Raw genomic sequence first — 18,123 nt, forward strand, 5'->3', positions numbered from 1 at the left:
AAATCCTCAAGAACTGAGCTGGCATGATAGCTCGGTGGTATGCCCTCGCCTAGAAAGCACTGGGTCAGGGTTTGATCCCTGGAACTGAAAAGAAGATCCTCAGGGCTCATTTAAGACACATTGAATAAGAACTAGGGTCATTACAATGACATATAACAATCTCTTTGGGGCACTCACTTCATTCTGGTCAATACATCACCGGTGTGGTGGCTAGGCACTTAGTTTAGCCTAGAAATTGTGTTATATTAGTGGCTTCTCTTTCTTTTGTAAACCACAGGCAGAGCTAAGAAACAAACCAAGATTACTTGTACAGCACCAGCCTATCCTTTCTGATAGCTTTGAGATGATTTAAAAAAAAAATTACTTTAAAAAATCTTGGATCAAATCAGGAATCCAAGACAAAAAGGAGAAAAAGGATTGTCCTGTTTGATCTTAAGTTTCCAAAATTGTGAACATGGGTGAAAGAGAATTCTTTAGCAAAGATGAAAATGACTTTGGTCCAGGAAACTATGGCCAAGTATGTCTTGATGTCCACACAAGCAGTTTAACAAGATGAGGCCAGACCTCTGTGGGAGGGGACCAGGAAGAGGGAGACCTGGGGGGAAGAATGTTGAGGAACCCACAAGAGGCACTTAGTGCACCAAGAGCCAATCTAATGGGAACAATAAGAAGTATTTTGTACCACTAAGAAAGCAGAGAAGGGAAGGAGAGAAAAGAAATAAAATAAAAACAAAACCACTCAGCTGCTCTCAAACCAAAATAGGAACCCTGTGTGGCTGGCTATTCACCGTGATCCAAATGGATGTGTTTCTCGGACCTTAAAATAATACTAAGACTTGAAGCCAATATTATTTTTTTCTTTTTAATTTTTCTTCCAAAGATAGCATTCTTTGAATTGTTAATTATAAGAGCTAATGGTAAAGGATTCATCATTAACACTACATCAAGAACATTACTTTTCTTAGCCACAAAATGAATAGAAAATATGAGTGGACATTTTCTCTCAGCATCTCATAACAAGATCCTAAAATTCATCTTCCCTACTCAACCTGAAATAGAAAACTCGATAATACTGCTTCAGATGGTAATTTCATATGTGCACACACACTTTCTCCTTTTAAAGCAGGAATTTCAAAGTATGAGCAAAGAATCAGAGCATACAAGTGTGCAGTCTCAGAAATTCTCTAGCTCTCATGGATACAGGTGGAGGGCCAGACAACTTCAGCTATTCAAACAGAGCACATCAATCAAGCCCAACTATGCTGAGGTTTGAATTAAAGTGGATGAGAAAAAGGAGAGTGAGTGACAGAATGGCTTATTGAAACACATCTGAAGCCTTGACAGTGATTTTTCTGTTACACTTTCCTTTCACCATGATTACCTGACAGACACTCCTGTGTGACTCTTCTCTTTGTGCCCATGGCGGGGGGAAAGCTAAATGTTTTGTACTATGTAATCAAATAAAATAACTTTTGTGTCTCTGAAAGAGCAATAAATAGGATCAGTGCTTTGCCGTAGAGAAGATAAGACTGTAAACTGGAAATTTGTCGCCTGTCATATGTTAAGCTACTCTAAGCTTGTGGTGTCTCAGGGTGCACAAAATCTCCTCCAAACTGTTAGATTTTGTAAGCATTAACAAATGTGTGAGACACACACAAATACACAACAAGAGTTTTATAGAAACAGAAAAATTAAGATAAATAGGAGAGAACTAAAGGAATCTAATACACAATAAAATACTAGCTATTAAGATTGAGGGTAGGGTAAATTTTGTTATTTTGAATAAGTGTTGTCTCAGGAAAGGTCAGAATGTAATTTGGATAATTTGCTTGGTTTTCTCCTGAATTTTCAACCTAACCATGAAAATCAAGAATTTTCAACATAATCATGGAAATGGAAAATATAATAATTGACAAGCCAGAACACATTTGCAGGCATTTCTGTGACTCAGACATGTAACTTACGGATGACAGAGCGTGCTTCAGACCGATGACCTGAGCAGAAGGGGAGGAGGTGGCATCCTGATCCATCAGCTGCTTCAGTTTCTCTCTCTCCGTTGATATGGTATTAAAAGCTGACCTTAAGGCGAAGTAAACTATGAAGATATAATCATAATGAGAAGGAATAAAGGAAGTGGCATAATTGAAAACAAAATACAGTAAAATGTTTTTCTTTTTTTAAAAAAATTTAGCCAAGTAACAGCCTCAAATATTTTGAGTGCAGAAAAAAATATCCTCTACATGGATAACAGCCCCAAATATTATACAGGACTTTTAAAAAACACATTTGCAATGTATCGCAGCAAGAGTGAACTCTGATGTAAACTACAGGCTCTGGGTGATAATGACCTGTCAATGCAGATTCTTCAAATGTAACTTGCCCCACTCTGATGTGGGGTGCTGACTGTGGGGGAGGCTGTGCCTTTATGGGAGGTGGGCAGAAGATATGGGAATTCTTCATATCTTTTTCTAAGGATCTAAAACTGCATGAAAAAAGAAAAATCTTAAACTTCACACACATATGCACATTTGCCATGATTTTTTGATTTACAGATTCTCAATGACCAGCAGTTTTTCGTTTTGTTTTGTTTGTAATCTCTAAAGACTGGAAATGGTTAAGAACAAGGCATACTGGGTATGGTAAGAATGCAGCAGAGAAACTAGACATCCCCTTAACCAGGTGATCACAATGAATTAAAAATAAAGGTTAAGTGGGCTCTGTGTGCCTCTGGATAGAACACTGTGGAAAAGACACAGCATCTTCTTTGGTGAATGTGAGCCAGGGGTAAGCAATCTGGATTTGATCATGAGGAAACGTAAGACAACTGGCCTGCATTCTTCAAAAGTATCAATTTTATAGAAGAGAAAAAAAAAATGACTGAGGAACTGCTCCCAATTAAAGAGGCTAAAGAGGCAAGAAGATGAAATGCAATATATGATCATGGATCAGATCCTGTACCAAGGGAAAAACGACATGTAACTTGACAACATTTGATTTTGATGTAGAAAGCAGAATAGATTAGAAGTGCTGTTTTAATGCTACAATCCCTGAATTAGATAACTACACTGTGGCCATGTAACAGGGTAGCCCTATGTTCAGGAAACCTAAACTAAAGTATAAAGCCATAAAGAATGACATATGTATAAATCCTTCTCTCAAATGCTTCCAAAAAATAAAAGTGTGTATATAGAAAGAGACAGTGATAAAAATAAATGTGGCAAAATAAAAATGGTAAATCCTCGTAAACGGTATGTGAGAGCTCTCTGTACTATTCTTGAAACTTTCCTGGAAATTTGAAAATTATTTCAGAATACAGTTGCAGGACCAGAGTCCCCACTTCAACTTATGGCACTCAGCCACTCTGTTCACTTTCAAGAGCATTCAGGTACAATAGGACTTTAGCACTATTAGGTACTCAAATGCTTGAACTAAAGTTTTGACAGACATGAACACATATGGCAAAAAAAAAAAAAAAAAAAAAATCCATCAGCTTTTGATCACATAATGCACAAATTACCTCCTAAGGACCAGGAAATTGTCATCTAAATTACTGTTCATGGATATCACATTTGAATATTATCTTTCCAATGTACTTTATTATGTTTTGTTTTAGAGAGGCAGGAATAAGGAAGAGATGGAGACACACTTCTCAAATGACCTGTCATTTATTGGATTCCATGGGCTTGCACTTTCAGAGGTATTGTTATCCAAGAGTGGCCTATTTAGTAACACAGAAACTAAATACACTTTATTGACTTACTTCCTGCATTTAATAGCAAGGAGAACAGCAAAGAGAACCTATCTATGTGTTGTTCTCTCTGAACTTATTTGAGGTGGTGCATTTAGTGATGAACTTAGAGCATCTTTAGAAAGTCACAATACAAAAAAGCAATTTACACACACACACACACACACACACACACAAATGGTGCTGCTTCTATCAACAGAAGAGAGAAGTCACTTGTTCACTCCATGACTTTAGACAAGTATATGAGGCCTGGACCCTAGTTTCCCCACATGCAATGGGATGATAACAGCATTTGCTTTATAGATTGCTATAAGGACAAACAAGATAATGCAGTTAAGGCACTTAACCCAGAGCAGGGCATGTGATAAATAATAAATGCTACTGCAATAATAATAGTGATGACAATGAAGAGACATCCATGAGGGTAAAAGTGGTGGTGATGCAGCCTCCTGATGTGGGCAGCAGCTGTAGCAGAATATCTCTTGCCAGGATAATGCTTGCAAATAACTGCACACTGAGTAGAGATTCAATGAATGAGGGACTGGGCAGAGTCTACTGAGCCAGAGAGGAGCCTCGGGAGGAGAGCAATAAGCCATGCTGTGATCTCGCTGCATTTGATGGTTTTGATGTCCCATTGGCTAAGCATCCCCATCCCCAGCATGTAGGAGCCCCATGACCTTCTCAATAGGTCCCTAGGAGTTAGGGGAGTGGCTGTTTCTTCACTGTTACATTTATTCCTCCAAATAAAATAATCATATCACTCAGCTGGCTGCCACTTTCCCAAATCGATTCTTCTGGCTTTTATATGCCCTGTTACAAAGCAAAACTTTCAACCAAACTAGAAGATTCCAACCAAACTAGAAGATTCCTTGCAGAATATGCATTATTTGGTTCAAAATGTACAGCTAAGACTGTGGTGAGCAGCATAAAATAAACAGAAGGAAACTCATATACTCTTTATATTTTATTGTAAGGTGAAAATCTCTTCCTCAATCATTTGACAAAGGGGTTCAGGAGACTAGATCCCTCTGCATTACATTTCTTAAATGACCATTAAGGTCCACTCAGAGGATGATAAAGTAGCCATTCAGAGCCACTGAATGATGTAGCACACACAGAGCAATGACTTGAGGCTGCTCATGGAGGACATATTTAAGTCAACTGTCAAAGGAACAGGATCCCAAAGGCCTGGGATATTTCCTGTGACAGGAATATCTTATTTCCAACTTGATTCTAAGTATATTAGAGACAAATAAAAATCCAAATGAATACTGTATCTATGGACACTAATAATAAACAAAGCCACATGGAAAGTCTGAGACAGAATTACAAAGAATCTCAAAGAGCACCAGAGCCACTCACCCCAGAGCATGACAGTCCCTCCCCATCCCCAAAGACCTTGCCAGGTGGTCTACAGGCCCATGCTTCTCAGAGTCCTTGCTATCTTCTGAAGCAAGTATATTCTGCTCTGGGACTTAGTCCTTCATGTTCCTAAGACATTTGCTTTGGTTTCTTCTCATTGCAAAAAGGACCACTTCCTTTTTTTGTGGGGTATTCAAGTTTCAGAAGACAATTATGGGACCTCGGTTTATTCATTTTTCCCCCAGGTTATCATTAGCCATTTCTCAGCCCCCCTTGCTGGACTAAGAGAGTGGGACTTTTGGCTGTAAGACTTAAGCATAAGTGGGTGATGTGAGCTGCACCCACAGAGCAGAATAGCACAAGCACCACACAACAGAACCTTGGTGGTCAGCACTGTTCTCCTTGCAACAGGCTTCTGTATCATACTTTGAGTGAGTTGGGCTTTTATTGGTGAGACTACACTACATGGCATATTTGGGTGGCAACAGCTGATCTGAGAGCTCTACTTCTTAACATGTTCCTTCTTTAGCAGTTTTTCAGCATCAGGAAGGAATAAGATCTTGAGGAACACAGTTATGAATGCAATGGACACCACCCCTGGAGAGGCAGTGTGAGACAGGGGAAAGAGAGTCTATAATGAGGCAAACATGAACTTAAATCCTGCCTTTAATACTTAATTGCTGTTTAGATTTTGGACAAATGCTTGTTTCCACACCTATATATTTGAATAATCCCTATATCTCAGGAGTGCTTCAGAGAAACAATGAGAAAACACACTATCAGCACTCAACGCACAGTAGGACTCTTTTTCTTTTTAATGGAAACCACTTTTTATTTGAGGTATCTTTAAAATATTAATATTCTTTTTTAAAAAATATTTTTTCAGTTATATATGGACACAATATCTTTATTTATTTTTACGTGGTGCTGAGGATCGAACCCGTTGCCTCATGGTGTGAGGCAAGCATTCTAGCACTGAGCTACAGCCCTAGCCCCTAAAATATTAATATTCTTAAAATATTTGGGATGATTTTATTTTCTGCAATCTGCTTAAGTTTCAAACCTCACAGGATATCCATGGTTCTAAAATATTTTCTAATTTATATTCCATCCAAACTGATTTAGATACGTTAGGTAATTTTACTAACTGGTCCTACAGATTTACTGATAAAGTACATGAATATAATTGCTCAGCAAGTTTACACTGAATTCTAATCTATGAATAATACATTTTAATCCATGAAAGAGGTATCATGGAGGCATAGTTGGCGTCCATATACTTAAAACAGTTCAGAAAATGACAATAATTACAACTCAATGCAAGAAAAGACTCCAGGAATAAAACAATAAGTTAATGTAATTTCTTTTTGTGCTTTAGCTTTTACATTTTTTTCTTAGTTTTTATTATAGCTTATTTGCTGACTCATAAGTTATTTTTTTAACATTTATTTTATTTATTTATTTTATATGGTGTTGAGGATTGAACCCAGTGCCTCACACATGTTAGGCAAGCGCTCTACCGCTGAGCCCCAGCCTCAGCCCAAAGTTTTTACATTTATAAATGAGGATTTCCCTCACCTCTTGGAAAAGAATTCAAGTCTTGTTTCCTTTCCATGTCAGAGCATGAATATCCACTTCCATCTGGAACACCCTGACTCTAGTCCCATTCTGTTCCTTGCTTTCTCACCCTAAATCTTTTTACCAAGTTTGGCCATTTCTGTCTCCGCTGCTAACAGAATAGTCTCTCATAAAACCTTGCAACAGTAAGCAACAGTGTGAATTCTCTCTGTTCAGCATAAAATAATCATAGAAGATAATGACAGAAGAGTCAGGACTGCTATTTTAGAACACTTAATAGATGAGGCAACCGAGGGCAGAAAGGTAAACCAGGAATGCACAGTTGGTTGGTAACAGAGGTGGCCTGCTCAGTCAGTATAGGCTTATTAGTCACCGTGCTTCCTTAAGAATTTTCCCAAGGACTTTATTTCCAGATTGTTAATAGCTGGTGGGAAGTACAGAGCTTCCCAAATAATATTCAAAATCACTGAGTCATGCTGGGCGTGGTGGCTGAAATCCCAGCGGCTCAGGGAGCTGAGTCAGGAGGATCACGAGTTCAAACCGAGTCTTAGCAACTTAGCAAGGCCATAAGCAACTCAGAGAGACCCTGTCTAAATAAAATACAAAAAGGGTTGGGGATGTGGCTCAGTGGTAGAGTGCTGCTGAGTTCAATCCACAGTACCAAAAAAAAAAAAAAAAAAAAAAAAAAAATCAGGTTTCATTGCTGTAGGATTTCTCAGGATCTTGACTACTTAGTTTGTATGAATCCAGAGGGAACCGTATTTTCCAAACACTTTAAATCATTAAATTCTTGTTTGAAGTTTTAATCATTTTATGGGTAAAGTGTTTCATAAAATACACTTTGGGAAATGTAAAAGCTAATATATGAAAGAAAAATAATGGCTGTTAGGTTTGGTATATTTTCATCTGTTTTCTTATACAGGTGTCAACAGACAAAGCCTGAGGCTTGAACTTCGAGTACCAGTTCAACAATATGCCAAAAAATCAAGTTCACAGCCTGTCATGTCTAACAGGACTTTAAATACTAGGATAGGTATACGTTGGGTTCCACTTGGTCTACAAAACCAGGAGAAATCAGATGCATTTGACAAGTAGGTCACATAGACTGTTACATCAATGGAATTCAGCTGCTTCAAAATTAGCCCCCTAGAACAGTGATGCTGGCAAAAAAAAAAAAAAAAAGCAATAGGCCCCATCAGTAACAAAACAAGGCTTTCACAGGAAGACAGGTTAAGATGCTTGAGTTTGAAGACGTGAAAGCAGAAAAGCATGTCAGTCAGAGGACTACCAGCAAACCTGAGAGCTGTCTATGCCCTGAAGCCCCACAAGTAGGGTCCATGGAGGAGACTTCCTGCAAGTGTGAATGCACACAGCTCCCTAGGCTGCCTGTGGTATTCACAGTCCAACAGCCTAGGGGATGAGGATGTTGCTGAATAAGCCACTTGGACCTTTCTTGAAGCACTAACTTTGACCTCCTTGAGGTACGTGGTGACTCTGCAGCCAGCTGATTTCACAGAGCCCCCAAAGACAGAACAGCTGGCTGGGGGTCCATTACAGATCTTCAGAGACGTGGAGATTATATGGGTGATCAGGTGACCAGATGAATGGAGCCACTCTACACAGAACCTCTGCCCTGACGAGGCAGCAGCTTCTACCACCTGGATAAAATCCAAGGTCTTTCCCTGCAGTAGGGAGGCATCGACTTTTCACTTAAAACAGACAGTGCATATTATTAAAAAGTAATGATGTTTTAAAAGAATTTCCTCCCCATAAACCTAAAATGCTCTAAATGTAACTGTTTCTTTAAATATTAAAAAATGCCCAAGGGGCATTTAAAAAGCTCTTAAGGGGTGGGCCAGGCAACCCTTCACATTTACAGACAGACTGTATAATAGCAAAATAATCACAGATGGAAAAAATGATTTTTATCCTCTAAAACACTGAGACATTCTAGTGGTGAATAAGATAGAGTCTGAGGGAGGAATCTGTAAAAAACATGAAATGGGTTACTTTAAAAATGTAATATATTTTCTCTTTAAGAAAAGTTTAAAATGTATGAAAATTTAAAGAAAAAAGATGATAAGTACTTGTAATTTCAGCCTCCATGATGAAAACACTTCTAGAATTTTTAGTGTACCTACGTATGCCAGGCATATATCAATTTTTTTCCTTGAAAAATGGGGCCATACCTATACAATGTTTTGTAACCTTTCATTTTTATGCAATGACACACTGTGGGCATCTTTTCCATGTCTATAAAAATTAACCATGGCTACCTCCTGTAAGGTCAGAGAAACACCCTTATAAGTAAGGAGCATGTAAATTGGGGTCAGACAAGTTGGGATTCAAGTCTCAGGCTGGCTACTTTATAATCACAAGATCCTCCTTTAACTTCTCTAAGCCTCTGGTCTCTCATCTCTGCAACAGAGATTTAAATATTTTATTGCTCAGCAGTTTTCCATTATATGGGATGTAACACGGTTTGTTTGTTGAAGGACACTGAGTTGTTTCCAGTCTTTAGCTTACACAAATAAACCTGCTCTGAACATTTGAGTATAGGTTTTTACATGGACATAAATTTTAATTTCTCTAGGATAAACACCCAGGAATGTGAATGTTGGGTTGTATGGTGAGTATGTTTAGTTTTACATAACACTACCAAACTACTTTCCAGAGCACTGCACCATTTAACATTTAATACAGCCACCAGCAATATGTAAGAGATTCTGTTCCTGTGTATCTCACCAGTATTTGATACTGCATTAAAAAAAATTAGCTGTTCTAATAGGTGTGTAGTGTTATCTCATCAATTACTTTAATTTGCATTTCCCTAATAGCTAAAGATGTTGAACACCCATTTCTAACTTTTGATTCAAAGAAACAATGCTATAGTGGATAGTCTTATTTGGATAAATTTTAAGTTAATTGGTACAAATGGACTCTTCAAAGTGAAATTGCTTGACAGGAATATTTAAAAAAATGCTTGAAACATAATATCATATTTTTCTCCAGAAAAGTGAACTGCCCAGCTTTTAGAATATGTCATCCCTTAGTATCACATTCTCCTGTATACTTTACAGTATCTCTTGATGACTTATGATACCTAATAAATGTAAATGCTGGGAAAATAGTTTTTATATTGCATTGTTTAGGGAATAATGACAAAAAAGTCTGTAGCTGTGATTTTTTTTTAGAGAAATATTTTTAATCTGCAGTTTGTTGGATCTAGGGCTTCTGTCAACTCTATAGCAAACAATCTCCCTGTCTCTTCTAAGAGGTTAAAAGGAAACTTGCGAATACACCTCCACTATCAAGGAAATGAATAAAAATTAGGTTGCTCACGTTCTTAATAGAGCAGAAAATGAACCAACTATGACATGCTCTCCAAGGACATTCCAGTTTCAGGCATGTGTCGAACACATTCATCAAACACACTAAAAAGAAGGAAAGCTCACTTACCTTTATGGGCAACATGACACAGATCTTCCTGCATTTTAGAAAACTCTGATGAGGTTTCAGAACCATCAGAATAATTTTTATCTTCTCCAAAATCTAGTGTTGACAGATTAGGATTGGAGGAGTGTAGTCTTACAGGGCCAGAAAAAGGTTTAGGGACCTAAAGTGACACCAAAGGGAGAGATTTCTGTTCAGATGCAGACTGTTCAGAACATGTACTTGATTCTAAGATTGGAACCTATTAAGGAAAGAACATTTTATAGGGAAGTCTTCCTACTTACTGAGTGTTAACTTGGAAGAAAAACAAATAAAAACTCAGGAGAAAACTTTCCACAGCAACTTGATTCTTATGAAATAAAAATGGGTGAAAAAAATCATATACTAGTTTGGAGATGATAGAAGTATTAAAGCTATGGGTTGAAAATGACAGCTAAACCTGCCAGGCTTTCATTTATACTCAGTTCCTTCCTCCCTCCTGCCATCATCACCAAGCAACTAGATGCTAATAATGAATAGGTTTTAAAATGCTCTTCTTTATTTGCACTGGGGCTTCTACAAAACATACTAGCTTCTCACGTGTGTGCATGGAATATTCTTTACTTTGAAAATATTTAAGTTCAGCATATAAAGTGCTTTGATCCAAAGAGTATATACAAGAGTACATCAGATCCAAAAGCTTAGGATTTGTTTTTATTCTAACAATGTTGCTGTTTAATATGTAATATGTAATGCTATTTAATATGTAATATGCAAATCTTGGCCTGTGATTTAGCTGTGCATTGGAAAAGACAGCTCCTAGAATGACACAGTGAATTTTTGGTGGGGAACTGAAAGTCTGGAGAAAAATAGCAAGAGAGAGCTCCCACAATGTCTTGGGCCCAGAGACTGAGGCCTGTGGGTTCAGAGGGATTATAAATCCACTGAGCTTCAGCAGGAGAGGTGAGTCAAAGCACGGAGTCACAGCAGCCACAAAAACAGGACACACCCAAGCAAGAAGAGGGCAGGCAGGCTAAACATTACAGGGGAAAAACCAAAAGTCCTAGAAATGGTGGCAGTCCCTCCAACTCCATGCCATTTTCCCTTAGAACACTCTTTCCCCTGCCCAATACCCATTACAAGCTTAAACTACTATTCAGAGGGTCTAAGCAATGAGCTCATGTCTCTACATGTGGTATTGGAGAGAACAACTCCAGAGCATTCACTTGTCTGTTCTATTTAAGTCCAAGGAGCCCCAGCACATGGCATGCAGATCCAGCAGGAAAGCAGCTTGCTGGCGGAAGTAACGGTTACCTGCAGCGTTCCTTTAGCATCTTTGCCAATAGCTCTGGACCGCCACCTCCTGTGTGATCTTTTTTCCTTTTTGGGACTTTCAAAAACTCCACCCTTTGTTTCAAAACAGGAAAGAGAGGACAGACAGTAAGGTCCACCAAACCAATAGGGATAAATGCCCAGCAAAGTGACCACTTCCATCCCCTTGAGTTTGGCTCAAGCAACTGGCCAGACATGACCCATTGTTAGTCAAAGGCTGGGGAGGAGAAAGGAAGGCAGAAGCCAGAAGGCGAACAGAAGAGGGCTTGAGCTAACCTGGATGGCATTGATGGCAGGAGCCGAGTATGTCCGATGCAAGACGTCCATACTTTGTAGGAGCTGGCTCATTTCCACCAGGTAAGCATGGCAGTGTGCCAGGTCTGTGAGGGAAGAAAAGAGGAATGCTCACAATTTTCTACCAGCAAAAGGGATCACTGTGCTGGCACCAGAGATTGTTCTTTTTGTATATTAGAGTTTCTATCTGTACAGGTAGGAAACTTTAGTTCCTTTGTTACAGGAAAGGTTATAGACTTTAGTGGAAAACCAGGCTGCCTTAGTTTGAATCCACTTAATGAACTGTGATTCTTGGGCAAATGACTTAATGCTCTAGGACTCAGTTTCCTCATCTAGAGACTGGGAATCAGTACACACTTAGGTGACAGAGTTGTTTAACTGAGTTGATACATGCAGAGTACTCAGATGGCCTACAGTATGAACAAAATAAATCAGCCAGCAGCATTATTATGATTTTTTAAATTTATTTTTTAGTTGTCAATAGACCTTTACTTTACTTATATGCAGTGCTGAGAATCAAACTCAGTGCCTCACACATGTGAGGCAAGTGTTCTACCACTGAGCTACAACCCCAGCCAAGCATTATTTTTTTAATATTTATTTTTCAGTTGTAGTTGGACACAATGCCTTTATTTGTCCTTTTATAACTTTATTTTATTTGTTTATTTAAATTTTTTTTTCAGTTGTAGATGAACACAAAGTCTTTACACTTTTTTTATTTTTATGTGGTTCCGGGGATCAAACCCAGTGCCTCATGTGTGTTAGGCAAGCGTTTTACCACTGAGCCACAACCCCAGCCCTAATATCTTTATTTATTTTTATGTGGGGCTGAGAATCGAACCCAGGGCCTCACATGTGCTAGGCAAGCACTCTACCACTAAGCTATAACCCAGCCCAGCATAATAATCCTGCAATAATAGGCTACTGCTACCCACTTGTAAAGACCCAATACACATTAAATGGATGTGTTGATCATGGACCTGAATGAGGATAATGAAGAGCTTCTGCAGATGTACCTGACCTGATAGAAGAGTACTCTCAAACCTGATCAGTAACTTAAAAGAGCCCACAACTGGCTGTTCACTAGATGCTTATGGATATTTTTGCTGAGGGAATTAAGGCCCAAAGGAATTAGGTAGTGACTTTTAAATTTTGGTGTCATCAGAAACGCCTGGAAACTTGTTAAAACACTTATTGTTGAGTTCCACCAGATTCTGATTTAGATCATCTGGATGGGCCTGAGAATCTGCACTTCTAATAAGTTTCCCTGCCAGGCCAATGCTGCTGGTGCAGAAGCAACATTTTAGGGACCACTTCACCAAGCTATCACTCAGGGAAGCTCACGAATGGTGTTTATTGGAAGGGTAAAGCCTCCAGCATCCATGGCTCCGGTAGAAATAATATCTATATTCAACAAGATGGAAACCAATTTTCAAGGATAAAACCTGACATCTTTCTCAATTATTGCTTTAAAATCACCTGGAGACTTTTTTTTTTTTTTTTCTTGTTTGGGATTGAACCCAGGGGCACTTTACCACTGAGCTATATCCCCAGCCCCGGGATCCTCCTCTGTCAGCCTGAGCGGTTGCTGGAATTGTAGGCGTGCACCACCATGCCCAACTGGAAACATTTTTTTTTTAAATTGCATATGTACAAGACCTACCCTTAGACAATTAAATCAGAACCTTCCCCATCCCACTGGTGATCATTCTTTTTTTTTGGATGAGTCTCAGCTAATTAAACTTAAGAACACTGAGATTCATTGTGGTAGGAAGGCTCAACGTTGGCTCCCTATCAAAATCACCTGAGGATCTTTGGACAATCAGTGCCACCAGGTCCCCACCCCAGACTAATTTAAAGAATATTTTTGGAAGAGAGACCCAGGCATGGGTGTTCTTGCATTTTAAAACTCTTTTGGTGATTCTAATGTGCAGCCAAGGGAGTCAACACCTACATTGTGGGGCTCTCCATTTGGTCACCTATTCACTTCTGGAACACTAATTCTTAATCATGAAGGTGCATCAGAACCATTTTTGGCACTTAAAAAAAGAGAGAGCACTGTGCAGTTCAAAGCCCTGGAGACCCGGATTCATGGGCCCAGGTGGAAGTTAGGCATCTGTACTCAAAAGACTAGAAAAGCAAACCTGTCTCATGGACACACAGGCAAGGATGAAAAGGTCTGCAAGGAAAGTGTCTTTTGTTGGCAATGAGTGCAACCTTAATTAGCAGAATACAGGAGCAAATGAGACTAGAGAAGGGAAGGTCACAAATCCATCTGTGGGTAAACAAACCAGCATCAGTTCAGAGCCATGACAGAAAGAAGCCAAGGTTTTTGGTCACTTACCTTTTGAGCATTTTTCCATGTCCTCTGAAGACTGTAGCCATAAGGGAACTCGTGTCTCTCCACCACAAGAAAATGATAAATTGCTTCCAGTTTGAAATGAATTCTGCTTTGATATACTGCTACGCTGTTCCACAGATGACAAGAGCATATTATAAATGAAAACAGAGCCCAGTAGGGACACTTTAGGGTAAAGGATAATAGAGTGGGTTAGTTGCTAATAGACACCATCTGCCTATAAGGGGAAGAAGCTTCTAGCAAAATATCACACAGGAGGCCCTTATATCTTTGGCTGTCACCCCACCTTGGCCATATTATGCTATAAGACCTCAGCTGATGGTCCTTATTTTTTTTTCCTGTCAAATGGTAATACCAAAGTAATTATATAAATGTTTGAAAATATTCTGCAATCCTAAATGACTGTACATGTACATACTGCATTTTACAACCAGGTAAGAAAATCAAGGTCAAACTGGTCAAAAGACTGCTACAGAGATCTGGGATATTGAACTGTTCCTTATATACTCTCTCACCATTAACAGATGCTCATCTCATCTGGATTCTGACTCACTGGACAAAGAGAATAATTAAGTACCAGCCCAACTTCCCTGTTCCTGCCCTCAAACCCTTCCTGAGACCTAGCTCTTGAGATGGGCCTCCCTCTTCAAAGCTGACCCCCTTTCATGTTCATTATTGGCAAAACACTTATTACCTTCCTACTAGAAATGGAGTCAAATGTCCCAGGTGCAGAATCTGTGACAGTCGACCCTGGGAAAAAGTGATTAACTTCATGTGGAAACATGGCGATTTCATTCTGGCGATACATTCTGTGGTGACGAAGTTTGGATACCCACTCATCAAAGACTTCTTCTGACTTCACCTAAAATGAGTTCAATTGAAAGGAAGAAAACAGATAGTCCCTTGCTAAAAGGAAAAAATATTCATCAAATTGAGGTCAGTATTCACATGCTCTTTATAATGGGGCACATGTAGAAATAGCCTCTACTGACTACATTTGTTGTGGTCCAAGGGAAGAAGTTTGAGGAGGAAATAGTAAATCTTGTCCTCATAAAGTATATATTTAGGTTTTATTTGAGAGGGTCCAATTGATGTTACATACATTCAAGTATATGTATATATATTTTTATATAAATATATATTTCAATGTCATATGTGTATAAACATATATTTCATATATATATTTATATATACATATATATGTACTAGAAGATTGAACCCAGGGGTTCTCTACTACTGAGCTACAGCCCTGTCCCTTTTCATTTTTTATTTTGGGACAGGGTCTCACTAAGTTGCCCAGGCTGGCCTCAAACTTTCAATCCTCCTGCCTCAGCCTCTCAAGTCACTGGGATTACAGAAGTATGCCACTGCACCAGATTTGTTATGCTATTTTAAAGAAACCAAAACAATACTAGTTATATTAAACAACAAATAAACTGAAATTTATATTTGTCTCTTATAGCATTTCTGATTCTTTAGTCCCAGCTTTTCCTATCCCCTCTGAATATTACTGGCACCATATTTCTTTCTAAATTCTTTTATAACTCAAAAATTTCAGATTAATCCTTCTGAACTGGAATAAATTAGTAAATTATTTCTAAAATATTTAACCTTGTTCTACTCTGACAAAGAGGATGTTGCTGAGAAGTTATGTTAATGAATGTGAAAATTACTTAAAAGAATGTTTTTCCCACTCTCAGATAAAGAAAAGTATCTGATAAAGTGTTATGAAGCATAATCATCATTATTGTGTACACATTTAGTCATTCTCTCCACAGATGAGTGACTATCAATTTCTAATTCCTGGGAAGAATATATTTCATAATTTGTATTAGAAAATATTTCAAATGTTCATAAAAATGCTAGAAAGAAAAGAGAAAGCACCTATGTACCATAGATATTTCTTAAAAGTCAATATTTGTGTGTGAGAGAGTATATTAATATTTTCAAGGTGAAAAATGATAAATACCTGCATATTAGAGCATAAATACTCATGAAGCTGCAAATTCAAATAACCCACAAGGATGTCTGGTTGGTTAACTTCCAAGATGAAAAATTCAGTCAATCCTGTGAAAATCTTTCCCAATGCTACAGCTGAGAACAGGGTGTGCAAATAAACATCGGAGGCATCATCCATCGAGAAACTGTCTGGTTGGCTTCTGTGTGGATGAGGAGCGGCACCTACAGGACCCAAGGCTCCCATGTGCCGTTTACAGAAAGAAGCAACATGGACATCAGCTAGGTGTCTCCTCTATCTTATGTTCCTGAAATGCACTTCATTTCCCAGATGTGGTTAAGAGAAATTTTGTGAGAGTCTTTTGTCATACTTGCAGTGATGTACTCTCAGAGGCCCTTAATGCCAAAGTGCTCATTGTGACTCATCTTTTATTGGTTAAACAAGGTAGAAGAATAACAGCACTGCAAGTACTATATTAAAAAGATGACCATGGTTCTGTTCCAGCCCCTCCAGTAATTCCAGGACTATGGAAGGACAGTCCTGTGACCTCTCTGTTGCCCAGACCCCTCGTCTATAAAATGAGAGGGTGGGACTGGAGGACCTGACATTGAAGCCATGAACTGGAACCCTCAGGTAACTACACCCTAACACTCACAGCCTCAGCTAATATTCAGAAGAAAGAATAAGCCAAACAGATCCAAAAGTGAATCACACAGAAATTTAATTTATCATGATATTAGTATTCAATGTATCCTAAGACATTTGAACTCTTTAAAAATTAGGAGTTAATAATTATTTTTATTCTATTAACTAGAAAAGTATATAAACAAGAACCTAATATTTCCTGACAATGTCAAAACACAGTACAAAGAGTAACTAGAAGTACATGGAAAAATAACCCAATGATGCTGCAATCTGTATACGGGATAAAAATGGGAGTTCATAACCCACTTGAATCAAAGTGTGAAATATGATTTGTCAAGAACTATGTAATGTTTTGAACAACCAACAATAAAAATTTAAAAAAAAAAGAAAAATAACCCAAGCTGTTCTTTTAGAAACTGACTACGAAATGGGGCTTGGGGTAGGGTTGGGGTTAAAATTTGTCCTATACTTTTTTCCCCCAAGATTCTAGGTTGTTCCCCCATCACTTCACACTAGTTATCTGCAAGCAGGAGTGATTTCATCCCCCGGAGACGCTTGGCAATATTTGGAGACATTTTTGATTGTCACACTTAGAAGGGTACCGTCAGCATTCAGTGGGTTAAACAAGAGGCAAGAATGCTGCTAAACATCCTATGATGCCCAGGACAGTCCCACAATAAAGAATCATCTCACCCACAGCGCCAACAGTGCTGAGGTTGAGAAACCCTGCTTTACAGTGAGCTAATGCAGAGATTCAGGTGAGGCTAAGGGACAGGGTGCACTTGACGGTCTTGCCCAGCCAAACACATGCATGTGTTAGGCCCATGTTGCTCATCATGCACATGCTGGAGGTGACAGGGACACATTAGGACCTGGAGCTCATGATCTTGCACTTTTATTTTCCTAAAGTTCAGCCCCAAATCCAAAGTAAGTTGGCCAAGTAAGAAAAGTCCTAGTATCTTCTCAATTTCTAATACTGTTTCCACCTAATAATAAAAAACAGTAACTAAACTTGTTGAGTTTACTGTGGGCCAGACATTATGCCAGTTTTTAATATGTAGCCCTATAAGAGGAGCACTTTAGACTATAATACTTTTTTTTTAGGTAAGAAAACAGACTTTCAGAGATTAAATAATTGACCAAAGTTCAACAGCTTGTAAGCTGCCATGTCAGGATCTAACCAGTTCTGGATCTCAAGCTTCATGCTTTAACTTCCTATACCACTTGTAGGGGAGAGAAAAGAAGGTAAACAGATTGAGACTCACACTTGAAGAGAAAACATTTCTGATATTTCTCTATAGTATGAGAATTTAAATGGGATCCCTATAAAATTAGCTGAAGTTGTAAGATAGGGCTCCACAGATTAAATATTGTATTTCAGGGAACATATTTTAACCTATGGTAAATGGTTCTTTA

General features: G+C 38.5%; 1 protein-coding gene across 7 annotated transcripts in view; it reads right to left on the reverse strand.

Moving 5' to 3' along the window:
• Osbpl3 (oxysterol binding protein like 3) overlaps positions 1–18,123 on the reverse strand; it is a 188,093-nt gene that overhangs the window by 52,855 nt on the left and 117,115 nt on the right. For 5 of the 7 annotated variants that reach the window (XM_071613828.1, XM_027932713.2, XM_071613817.1 and 2 more), the window contains 6 exons: positions 14,800–14,967; positions 14,091–14,214; positions 11,729–11,832; positions 11,435–11,527; positions 10,148–10,304; positions 1,965–2,095 (listed from right to left, as the gene is read on the reverse strand). In XM_071613828.1, the coding sequence (XP_071469929.1) occupies positions 1,965–2,095; positions 10,148–10,304; positions 11,435–11,527; positions 11,729–11,832; positions 14,091–14,214; positions 14,800–14,967 (777 nt within the window). The remainder of the gene's footprint in view (positions 1–1,964; positions 2,096–10,147; positions 10,305–11,434; positions 11,528–11,728; positions 11,833–14,090; positions 14,215–14,799; positions 14,968–18,123) is intronic. The other 2 variants (XM_071613834.1, XM_071613823.1) reach the window with 1 other exon arrangement.

Source organism: Marmota flaviventris, chromosome 1 (assembly GCF_047511675.1).
Source record: "Marmota flaviventris isolate mMarFla1 chromosome 1, mMarFla1.hap1, whole genome shotgun sequence".
Classification (NCBI taxonomy): Eukaryota; Metazoa; Chordata; class Mammalia; order Rodentia; family Sciuridae; genus Marmota; species Marmota flaviventris.